Source organism: Hypomesus transpacificus, chromosome 7 (assembly GCF_021917145.1).
Source record: "Hypomesus transpacificus isolate Combined female chromosome 7, fHypTra1, whole genome shotgun sequence".
NCBI lineage: Eukaryota > Metazoa > Chordata > Actinopteri > Osmeriformes > Osmeridae > Hypomesus > Hypomesus transpacificus.
The window spans coordinates 882,860-895,081 of NC_061066.1; the positions used below are offsets into that span (position 1 = coordinate 882,860).

Here is a 12,222-nt window from a genome sequence, read left to right on the forward strand (position 1 = left end):
CTGAATTGTACACACACGCGCACACACACACACACATTGGCACTAACAACGTGCATCCAATCACACCCCCCATAAACTTTAACTCCCCATTAACAGATGTTCACTGGGTGTTCATTTAGTATTCCACCCCCAGTTAACATCACGCTGTCTGTGAGCCTCCATGGCTAGCGCCGTCCATTAGGAACCAATGGACCTGTTCTCACCTGAAGGCGCTATGTGGCTAATGCTAGCTGGATCAGCACTGGTGGTAACATGCACACAGACCAAAAGCCTATATCAGTTTTAGTGAAAAAGAAAGGGTGGGGGCAGAGAGAGAGAGAGAGAGAGAGGGAGTGTGGGAGAGAGAGATAGAGAGAGAGAGGGAGAGAGAGAGCGCAAAAGAGAGAGAAAGGGTGGGGGGGGAGAATAAAAGACAGACAGACAGGGACAAAGAGAAAGAGAGCGATAGAGATAAAGGAGGAGATGAAAAGGGCACACTTTAACTGGCTACATGCTCCATTTCCACCGGATGACATCTTCAGCGTCAGATTTTTACCTCAGCCAATCCTGGCGTATTTACATTGATAAGCAAGTCACACTGACAGTCCAAGTCACACAGCTTCTCCACCTGCCTCTCCATGGCTTGCATTATTCAGGGACACATTCATAAGCCCACTCCACCCCAGAGAGCTTTACTGTGTCCACACACATATACACTGTCATTATAAGATGCACCAAGGTACAGGAGCAAGCCAAGAATAGCTGTAGTGAGTGAATGAGTGAAAAAATGCATTTAAAAGAGAGAGCCGGCATGGGGGGGAAATAGGTCAGTGCAGAGGATGGGGGAGCCAGGGAGACAGAGAGAAAAAGAAAGCGAGAGAGAGAGAGAGAGTAAAAAAGAAAGAGAGAGAGACAGACAGATCCCATAATCATCAGTGAATAAGTGTTGAAATCTCCAGCAGATTAGCTCAGAATTCAAGTCGGATGTGTGTGTGTGTGTGCGCGCGTGAGAAGGGAGGGGGGTGGTAGGAGTACACACACACGCATCTGGCCCCTGTTGATCCGCTCTATCCAATCTGTGAGGCTTTACTCTGGAATAGCAAGCTTTTATCACAATGACCTTGGATGGGATGGAGAAATTTGTCTTGGCATCTCGACTTTGCTCGCTCGACTTGAACCCGACATGGCTGGCATTGCTGGCTGGGTGTGACCCTCAGCTCCGTGTCACCTTGGGGACCAGTGGCATGGCCCCTTCTCTCCCAGCCTCCACACAGTCCTGGTGGGGTGGAGAACCAGCCCCCTCACAGCCTTCAACTCAGATGAAAAGCCCTGCTCCTCACAGCAATAATGACTCACACAAACATTCAAGCACAAACATACTCACATTGACATGCACACACACACACACACACACGTGTACACACACATACGCAAAGGCACACAAACTTAATTTGAGCGACGCCAGGGACTAAGGTCGATTGTTAGCCTAAGTCTTTATTAAATGCAGTGGTTTAACTACTCTCTCTCTCTCTCTCTCTCTCTCTCTCTCTCTCTCTCTCTCTCTCTCTCTCCTTTCCCTCTCCTTTCCCACCCCTCTCTCCCATCTCTCACTCAGGCGTGGGTTAGAACGCTCTGGAAACACCACAGCTCGCTCTCTTTCACCTCTCCCTCTCTGCCTCTCTCTCTGTCTCTCTCTCTCTCTTTCTCTCTCTCTCTCTCTCTTTGTCTCTCTCTCTCTCCCCGTCTCTCTCTCTCTCCCCGTCTCTCACAGTCCTGTGGCTCTGGGTGGAGATATTCACAAGGCGCTCGCCGCAGTCTCTAACAAACAGCTCTTTTTGTACTTCTGATTTCCCAAATCCACAGAAGAAAGAGGAGAAAGGATCCTAATGATATCTCCTGGCTCAGCCCCCAAGAAGAGGATGGAAGAAGGGAAAGATGGAAGGAAGGAAGGTAGGAAGGATGGAAGGAAGGAAAAACCTAGAGAAGGAATGATTTCCATTCCTTCATGTTCAAGCACATGTTCAACTATGTAGAACTCTTAAAAACCCAAACGGATACAGCATGACTATCTCCATGAGGTGAGCTGAATCATATGAACCGAAATTCAAATACACAAGCAACACTGCCCTATCACAATACAAGAACACAAACTGTGAAAACATGTTCATTTCACTCCGTGTAAAAACTATCTCTGAATAAATACATGCTGGTTAGTAGAAGTTAGTATGAGTCCTGCAAATTGGGTCCTAAAAAAGGGGTTGGGTCATCAGACTCCCTGAGTGCACTTGGTTATAACCCGCATCCTTTTTTAGAATAAACGAGCCGGAAAACGTGCCTGCTGTGTCTGCCTGTGGTCCAGATGCTGATGATAGAGTGGGGGAAGCCAAGCCCTCGTCACACAGCATCCTCCACCTGAGACACACGGATATTCCTGTCCAAACCAGCCAGCCACATTCCCATCTGAGGCCCCGGCCGGACCGTTACAGGAGACAGAGAGGAGGATCGAGGCACGGAGGAAGGGACGGAGTGACGAGAAGAGGGATGAAGAGTATCGAGGGGTAGAACAAGGGAGGGTGGGATAGTAGGAAAGATGCAGGAAGAGAATCCAGGCGCCTCAACAGTTAAACACTTGTTTGGAGTATTCCCCAAAGCCCGGGGAATCTGATTACTCTTTGCGTTTGCCAAATGCTTTGTCTCCCGACAGCAGCCTGGCCACTGACTCTGGTACTCTTTAAGAAACGGACCCGACCTGATCCAGGTGGAAGAGACCAGACAGCGGGGTGAGTGGTGAAGAAGGTTAGAAGTTCGGGGGGCAAAGGGGCTTACTCACAGGGGACGGTGCGGAGGTAGAGGTTGTCCCGGATGATCTGTTGGAGCTCGTGGTCCACTGAGCCCTTCTGAAAGCGCAGATTGAGGTAGTGGCGCAGGTCCTTGTCTATAACACCCCCTAGAGGAGTGGAGGGGAAAAAACTGTCAGTTTGTCTCAATCAGTCAGCGGCTACCCCAAAACGGTCATTTCCGCCTTCGAACTTACACTAGGTGGTGCCGAATAAGTTACCCTCAAACCAGCTTTCATCAAATGAGCTAGGCTCGGATGACATTTAAATAGTGTTCTTCAGGATTTCACGGTTGAGCACACAATGCCTCCCAGGGTTTGCGATACAACATTTAGCTCTGATGAAACAATACAAACAAAGAAACACAGAAACACTAATTGCAAACACTAGTCTGGCAACTGCTGTTTGGACATCTGTCAGCGCTGGGCTCAGGTCGGAGGTGCTGGGAGTTAATTGGTGTGTGAGTCAAACCTGCGTGCTGTAATGTCCACACATAAATCAGAGAAGCTTTCCCTGGAGGGTCTTTCATTCCCCCCACCTCCTCTCCTCTTCCCCTCTTCTTCAACCCTTCCACCCCTCCTTCCACTCCTCCCCCAAAGGCTCCGGTGTTGTGAACGGACCATCACTTTCCTCTGTAAATCTTGCTAGCTCAGCAAGACGGGGGGAGGGATGGAGTGATAAAAGGAGATGGAGGGAAAGAGAGAACAAGAGAGAGAGAGAGAGAGAGAGGCAAGGGCAAACCTCCTGGGAGAGATGAAGAGAGAGTGCTATTACGGGCGTCCCTCTAACATACAGCTCCACTTTTCAGGCATCATCGCCACACGCTCAGAGACCAAGACGTCCATCACAATCTAGGGGAGCAGCAGCAACCTGATGGGCACCACCCAGGGAGCAGCATCACCCTGATGGGCACCCTGCATTGGCTTAGGGTTCTCTCGCATCCACGACTAGGTTATGTAGAGATTGAGAGATCTGTTTCCCCTAACCTTCAACATGCACTAAAATACACTGATTTGGCTCTGCGCCTGGTTTAATTTAATTCCTCTACCAACCCAAGACTATGACATCCAAGTACAATATTGTAGAGCATGCGTGTTGACAGTCAGTGCCAATCGGTATTCTCCAGACTATACGGGTAATGAGAATCACTGTGGTCAGATTGATTCATGAATAACCTAGTTTGGAGCAGCACACTATTTTTCTGCCATGTAGGAGCAATGTTTTATTTACTGCAATCACAGTGACACAGTACATACACACCCACCCACCCACGGAGGTGAGCGCACACAGAAGCTGCATGAACACACAGAATATCAACTGTCATCCAATAACACACCTGAATTAGGGCAGACGGGAAAGAAAAAAAACACATTGCACAGCCACGGAAACTCACAGCACAACCAGCCAACTGACATTAGCCTTAAAACAGTATACTTATCCACATAGTAAGAACCAATGACTATCACCCCCCCCCCCACACACACACACACACACACACACACACACACACACACACACACACACACACAGACACACACAGACACACACACACACACAGACAGAAGAGTAAACGGGCACCTCTCTCACAGACGTGAGCCCAGCCAGATGTAGGGTCCTCTCTCCACAGGTACTGCTGTATCCTCACAAAGACTAGACAAGAGCAGGCAGCCCAGCTCCGCTCCGCTCCTGAACGCCAGAGAAGACCTCCAAGCCCCAGACCCTCTCACAGCCCCTGCTTTACCAGTCTACTCTCCCGGTCTACAGTCTGCCTGTCAGCCCCAGATCACTACCACCTCCCTCTGTGCAGCGACGTTCAGCCACGGAAGGGGGAGAAGAGAAAAGAGGCAGAGGAGAGCGCGGGAGAGGGGATGAGAAGAAAAGAGAGAGGGAGAGAGCGCGTGTGTGTGTGTGTGAGAGAGAGGAGCAGGAGGGGGGCGGGGGGTGGTCCGTGGAGAGGCTACAGAGGAAAAGAGCTCAGAGGATGGGAACGTATCACAATCACATCCCTTTTTCTATTGGTTGCTGGGATTCTGAAGATCTAAAGCTCCCCCTGTCTGTGGGGAACGGAACTGCAGCAGATCCTCAACATGCATCCTGGTTCGAGTTGTCGGAAGAATGTGACCTGAAATCAGACTAGACCAGATGACCCATCGCTGCCTGGCAGCACCTGATGGTGGTGACCTTGTGCGCCATCACTATTGACGCCTGTAGGAAATGAAGAGCCCTCTAAAGGCTCAGAGATGCTGTTCACAACATCTGTCACCTGACTGAACAGAAACAATGTTACTAATCAGTTATTTTATTCAGTAGGCTGCTCTCTGAAAATAATAATAATACACTTCTATCACGATACTTGCGTCAGGGCTTTTTATCTAGTGTGAGCCATGTTTACTCATTAAATGCACCCCTTACTCTCTCTCTTCCTCTCTTCCTCCCTCTCTTCCTCTCTCTCTTCCTCCCTCTCTTCCTCCCTCTCTTCCTCTCTCTCTTCCTCTCTCTCTTCCTCTCTCTCTTCCTCCCTCTCTTCCTCCCTCTCTTCCTCCCTCTCTTCCTCCCTCTCTTCCTCCCTCTCTTCCTCTCTCTCTTCCTCCCTCTCTTCCTCCCTCTCTTCCTCTCTCTCTTCCTCCCTCTCTTCCTCCCTCTCTTCCTCCCTCTCTTCCTCTCTCTCTTCCTCCCTCTCTTCCTCCCTCTCTCCCACTCTCTCTCCCACATGGTTTCTTTCTGTCTCTCTTGCCCGCTCGCACACACAGACAATTGGCAGAGAAAGCCACACACAAACAAACCTTCCTCGATCGTATTCCTCATCTGTCCCACCGTTGTGAAGGAGCATGTAACTGTGTCTGTCTGCCGGTATTGTTTCAGACGGTGTGACCTTCATGCTAGCTCACTCTGGCTGTTAGTGCAGTACACCCACAGGGGCTAGCAGCGCAATAACAGGTGTCCTCTCTCTGGGCCCAGGCTGCTCTCGGTCCCTTGTATAAGTGTCTGCGCACACACTGATTATTTGGGTGCCTGTGCGCTGTGTCTCCACAGGCTGGAGGGGGGAGGGGGGGGGGGGGGCTGGCGTCAGCGAGGTGGAGGAGGACGAGGTGAGGAGGTGACCCCTGAAGCTGGCATGATGAGCTCACCGCGAAGGAGCCGCTCCACAGGGACACCAGAGACTGTTTGTCATCCCTCCCTTCCTGTCGTCCCTGCCATCATCACCCCACTGATGAATGAGGATGGGAGGAGGGGTGGGGGAGGGAAGGAGGGATGGGGGGAGGAGGCAGGTGACGGGGAACGACAGTGCTGCAGTGGTTCCGTTGCCAAGCTAAGCAGCCATGGAAGCCTAGCACTGAGGACACAGACAGACGCTAATACCTGTGTACTGAAGCTACAGTCGAGTTGGGCTGTTTTCATCCGCTAAAAAGGTCAACAGTGTCCCAGAGCCTCTTCACAGAATCAGTGCATCTGCGAGCGTTTGTGAGAAACAGATGAGTTAACTCTCTTCCGGTTCTCCAGGAGAATGCGGGGTATGAGCTAAGCAGGTGTTCGGAGACGCACCTGGTACTGTTGGCCGCCCAGTGAGAGAACTCCAGCTAGAGAGCAGCTGTTTCCCTCAGGGCGTCTGAGAGGAGAGGGGCTAGCCTGCCCGGGGCTAGCCAGCCAGGGGCTAGCCTGCCGCTGTGTACCAATCTGTTGATGGGCTCACCAGGGAGAAGAAAACACTTCATAACCTGACGTCCGACAAACGTCACCCAGCCCCTGCTGAGATCAATACTGCAGTCAGAGCGTTGTTACGCTCAACAGGCTCACACTCAATAGAGATTGGACCATCCCGTGCACAGACGAAATGTGTGCGTGCGCATGGGTGCACACACGGCCACACACAAACACACACACGCGTGACAAGCCCCCTTGATAAACGACCTCCTCTTCACAAACCCTACGCGGGGTTCTGCTGTCGAAAGCTTTGACGTCTGCTGTCAGCGTGCTAGTCACCTTGCACCTACATACCCCCCCCCCCCCCGCGCGCGCGCGCGGCCACGAACACACACACGATGATGACGGCTCTTTTATGCGTCTGTGGATAAGTGGAATTGTGTGTGGATGTGTGTAGGCGTGGGTGAGCGCGGGAACATGTGTGTGGTGAGAGAGGGCGCAGCAGACAGCTGTTTAGATAATTAGCCTAATCAGAATATCGCAGTCGGCCAAAACCTTGCCAGTTTTACCAGACGCCCTCATTTAGCTGTCTAAAGTGCAGGCTGTCAGACAGCCGCGGCTGAGGGAAGCACTACTCTCTCTGTTGTGCCAACATTGACATTCCAAATCAGTACTCAAAGTATGTGATCACTCAGACAGTTGTCGCTCTCTCTGTCTCTCTCCCTCCCTCTGTTTCTCTTCTTCTCTCTCGTAGTTTTTTTTTTCCACACAATTTGCCACACAGCGTCTCTCCCCCTCTCTGCGAGGGCCAAAGTCATTCTGTCGATGATGGCTCTGGCCTGATGATCTCTCCACACTGACCACTCCTACGGCGCTCCCATCGCCATGGAAATTGGCTTGTGTGCAGCCTTCCTGGCGGGGGGACGGGGGGGACGGGGGGACGGGGGGCACTCCGACACTGGGATGAGACAGGCCCCATCTCCTGTACTGATAGCACTGCTGGGCCAGGAAATGGAATGTGTCCATCATAAGCTCCGCTGTTCCCTTGCACGGCCCTGCAGACAGGCAGCGCTCCAATGGATATCAACAGGGTGCAACGTTCTATTACCTGCAGGCTCCATCTCCCCTGGCTTGGCCTGAGTCGAGCACGAGGCACACAGAATACGGGCTCCGTCGCGTTGTCGTCAACCAAACGGGCCACCGCAAACTCCCTGCGCTTCATTCCTACGCCGTCAGAGTGGTTCGTACGCGTAACGCGGTGAGATTGACACCCGTCTACCCCCACAGATCAATCGCTTGAGAGCCGAGCTCCAAGCGTGCGTCTCAGGAGGACGTGCGCTTCTTAAAGGAGACCGGCACCAACCGGAACGTCAATCAATAAATCACAACCTGACGGGGGTTGAGAAAAAGTGTGTCCGATAAATAATACATCAAATGGAATTAAACTTCAAAAGCAGCCGGCGCGCCAGCTAAGCAGTGTTAGCGCTCCGCAACCTGCTGCTTCCTCGTGTCCCCTGCATCTCTCTATCCGTTCTGCCTGTTTACCTACTTCTCTTTTCGGGTTTCACACAGTTTTTTCTCTCTTCTCTCTCTCTCTCTCTCTCTCTGTCCCTCCATAATCTCTCCATCCAGCATCTAGGAGCTGGGAGAAGAGCAAGGGTGTGTATTACACACAAGTCTACCTGAGTGTTTATTTATTCATCCGGGAGTCAGAATCAAACGGGGTTTGTCAGTGTGTGTGTGTGTGTGTGTACGATGGCTGGTGAGATAGGAATGGGAAAACGTTGTCGCTCGGAGGGGGTAGAGACACACCAGACGGGCCTATCAAAGAGCTGCCAGCTCCTCACAATACATGTCAGGCACCGTACTCATCCCCACAGATGTGAGATGTGGCGGCAGCAGAGAGGAGCGGAAGGGTGGGTAGGGGTGGAACTGGTGGTTGGGGGGGGCGGGGAGAGGTGGAAGTGGGTTTTTCAGGGGGGGGGGGGGGGGGGGGGGGGGGGGGGGAATCACCTGCATCCACAGGAGCCAGTTCAGGCGGGTCTCACTTTAGGGCTTCATGACTGGACTAGTATTTCTAAAGCACAGGAACAGCCATCTTAGATGCCTAGTATCCGGATGGGAACCTGTTCGGCTGCTCAGACACAGGGAGACGTGAGCAGATGTACTCTGTTCCAGCCAACCCGTTTCCCAGACAACACTTCCACCTCCATTATGAAGACATTCTGCTCACACACACAGAAACACGTGCAAACACACAGGAAGAGAGAGAGAAAACAAAATTATCCGACATTGCTTCACTTTTTCATCCAATTTTATTGTTTTTGTATGCCTAATGGGCTAAAAACAGCAAGCAGACAATCCATATATCTAGTCAGAACTTCGAGGGAAGCAGAAATCTGCACACGTTTGTTTTATGCACATTAGAGGAAATTGAATGATTTCATAATTTACTGCTGAGATTGTTTTATAAAGCAAATTAAAGGAAACTCTTATTTTGGCACCGTGAGGTACGTATCTCAGCCAGATCCATTTCTCTCCATATGAGCAATGGAAAGAAAGGAGGAGGAAGGAACAATCAATAGTTTGTTTCTTAATTGGGCATTCATTTAAGAGGTGGGGCCTGGCTGGTGTAATCACTGGTTTCCACTGATAGAGCCATTTAGGGAGACTGAGCAGTGTAAAATCCATACAGAGAGAGTAAAAGAAAGGAGAGAAAGGGAGAGGAGAGGAGAGGGGACCACACAGTTATTGTCTTCTGCTTTGTTTTTGACGACTTCGTCAGCCCTAGGGGGGGTTGTAAGAACAGACCCCACATATGAACACACTGACACATTAACACACATACACACAGAGCAGAAGCAATCAGAACTCATTTCATTAGTCACTTAGTTTTCTGCAACAATCGAGAGATGCTTCTCTGCTCTAGCAAGCCCCTGGTCCCTGTGGCTAATCGACCATCATGAATCTGACAGTTAAACTGCCACCAGTGGTCAAGGTGTGGTCACCTTGAAGGCATCAGAGAAGCAGACAGGGTCCAGTAGGATTCTACAGGACCACAACCTCAAGACATGCATGGTTGGCTGGTAAACCCCTACCCTCAGCCTGTCTCTATTCTACCAGGGCCTTATTGATATTAATGGAAGGCCTCTCTGACAGAGGGCCTCTGGGCTACTGACTGCAGAGTCTGCTACATCGCACCTATTACAACCACACGCGCCCTCTCACTAGGCTAACCCAATCAGAGCAGGGGATTTGGCGAGGCAAGCTGCAGTGCTGTTAATGGAGGTTGATGGGAGGGAGATTAAATTTGGAACTGCAAAATCCCACGCCCAGCTTCTCAAACATCCAGGCTTTATTTTTCAAGGTGAATTAGGGGAGAACGATGTTGTGGAGGGCATTTCATGTCTGGGTACCTTCCTCACAGCAACTCAACAGCACACAGTGAGGGTAGGTTCTGTGTAAGTGTTGCTATAGAGACCGGTTGCAGTCAAACAGGGCCAGGGCTGTACTTTATCAGACTTGAATATTTGTATTCAATTATGTGTTAATGAACTGTGACACTGAGACTCAACAGGGGAATGTCGAAGAAATATTAGTTTTAAATGTAATCACAGACTGGGAAAACCTCTGGGAGGTTGATACACATGCAGAAACACATTCACACACACACACACACACACACACACACACACACAGAGCATCTAATAGCTGCTTACCTCCTAGAGCGACCAACTGACTCATACAACATCCAGTGTCACAACAGGCATGTCAAGAGCCAATCACAGCCCACTTCAAGAGTGCTTTGCCTCAATCCCATCTGGCTGTGCAGTCTATATCAACTGTACATCGAAAAGACACACACACACACAGCCTAATATGCACACACACACACACACTCGCATGCACACACGCCCTAAAGACGGTACATCACAATGCTACAAGCTCCTCATTCCCACATTAAAAACCGCTTTTTGATTAGATTCCCACACCCACTTCTGTTCACCATCTCTGCTGAAACTAGCCCACCATCAACACTAATGATGCCACAAAGCACCACATAGATATTCTCGGAGAGTGAAGAGGTTAATTACAAATTCAACAGCAGTCAGCTAAATCCATTTGTCTAGAGGCAATTACAAATGACATAACCTTTCTCATGGATGCCAGAGAGAGAGAGAGAGACAGAGAGAAAAAAAAAAAAAAAGAAAAAAAAAAAAGAGAGAGAGAGAGAGAGAGAGAGAGAGAGAGAGAGAGAGAGAGAGAGAGCCGCCCAGCGGGTAAAAGAGACAAACGTATCGTTACCAAATCTCTAGCGTGCAGTGGTAGGGCTTTTCGGCAGATCACTTTTAGAGGAAACTGCTGTTGCAGCTTGGACGCTGAAGAGGGAGAAACAGAGTGTTTTTCCACAGTGATCGATACTGGCCTTGTGCTGCTGTCTGATGACCCCTCTGGGCCCGGCTCTGTGTTCCTAAACACACTCCCACAGAGGAGGGGAGCATCTCAGGGCAGGGAGGGCAGAGAGAGGGCAGAAAGAGAGAGAGAGAGACACAGAGAGACAGAGTGAGAGAGACTCGTGAGAGCTATCCTCCCAGCTGATCCACTCTGACCAGGACCTTGTTTGTCCTCCCCTTCTTGGAGAAAGATACGGTAGAAAACAGTGACTGGCGAGCTTGAATGGTGCATCCGTCATTTCTGAGTTTGTATGTGCATACAGCTTGTGTGTAAGTCAACAAGCAAAACCAGGATGAAAAGTGAGTTTGGATCAAGCCTTCTCTTGTTTGGAGTTTAGTCGAGGAAGAAACCTCCACCTGTCAGGCTCCATCATTGCTGCCTGCTCACTGTTGAGAGGAAGTCTTGCTGAGAGACAGGAAGTGGAACTCCACCAGACAGCTCCACACAAAGGGCCCATTTCTCTCCCAGAGATGTGTGCAGTCAACAGTGAGCTTGAGGACCTCGGGGTGGGGTTGGTATGGTAGAAAGTTTGGAGGGGTGGGGGGAGTGGGAGGGGGGGTCAGCAGCATGGTGGAGGTTTAAAGCCCTGGTGGAGGATATGACTCCTCGCTCAATCACCGTCACTGTCACAAACCCTGGGAAGCCCGTTTAGAAACCTGGCCAATGAGCTGCCATGGAATGCTGGCATGACACCATGACGCTACCAACATGGAACATGCCTATGGCGGGTCTGGAGGGCAGTAGAAGGGGAGGGGAGAGGATGAGGGGAGGGGGTTGGCAGTCATGCATGTGTCTTATTTCTAATTAGATTGTGTTCCTGACGAGCTCTACAGGAACCATAACAAAAACGAGTTGGCACAGCCTCAGGGCTACATCAAGTGGCACTTAATGCAAAGCTACAGCCCCACACCGTTTGACTCAGACGCACGTTTGTTGGGGGCACGGACGGGATCATCGGCGCAACCCAATCTCATCTATATGCAGATGAAACAAATATTGATGCGCTGTGGCGCTTCCAGAGTGTTCTGCTTAATTAATGAGGGGTCATGTTCCCACCAAATCACTACCGCCACCACTACAGGGATGGAGTCATCACCGTCCAAATGAGCTGAGGTACAAGTTAACGAGACAGGCACGTCGAACATGTGCCCCTCAACAACAACACACAATTAGACTCGCACACAGATGAGGGGAAGGGACTAGATAGGCTGGGTGGAGCGTGTGTGCGTGTGTATGCCTGTGTGTGTGCGTGTGTGTGCCTGTGCCTGTGTGTGTGTGTGTGTGTGTGTGTGTGTGTGTGTGTGCGTGC

The 12,222-nt window shown here is 50.6% G+C and overlaps 2 protein-coding genes across 2 annotated transcripts in view; both read right to left on the reverse strand.

The window, feature by feature from the left end:
* LOC124469764 (membrane-associated guanylate kinase, WW and PDZ domain-containing protein 2-like) overlaps nt 1–628 on the reverse strand; it is a 38,467-nt gene extending 37,839 nt beyond the window's left edge. Inside the window, exon 1 of the mRNA XM_047023255.1 lies at nt 536–628. Coding sequence (XP_046879211.1) covers nt 536–628 — 93 coding nt within the window. The remainder of the gene's footprint in view (nt 1–535) is intronic.
* A 1,175-nt stretch (nt 629–1,803) lies between these two features.
* The window catches only part of LOC124469381 (membrane-associated guanylate kinase, WW and PDZ domain-containing protein 2-like), a 39,016-nt gene continuing 28,597 nt past the window's right edge, over nt 1,804–12,222 (reverse strand). Inside the window, exons 2-3 of the mRNA XM_047022632.1 lie at nt 2,810–2,926; nt 1,804–2,391 (exon numbers count right to left, since the gene is read on the reverse strand). Coding sequence (XP_046878588.1) covers nt 2,288–2,391; nt 2,810–2,926 — 221 coding nt within the window. The 3' untranslated portion in view covers nt 1,804–2,287. The remainder of the gene's footprint in view (nt 2,392–2,809; nt 2,927–12,222) is intronic.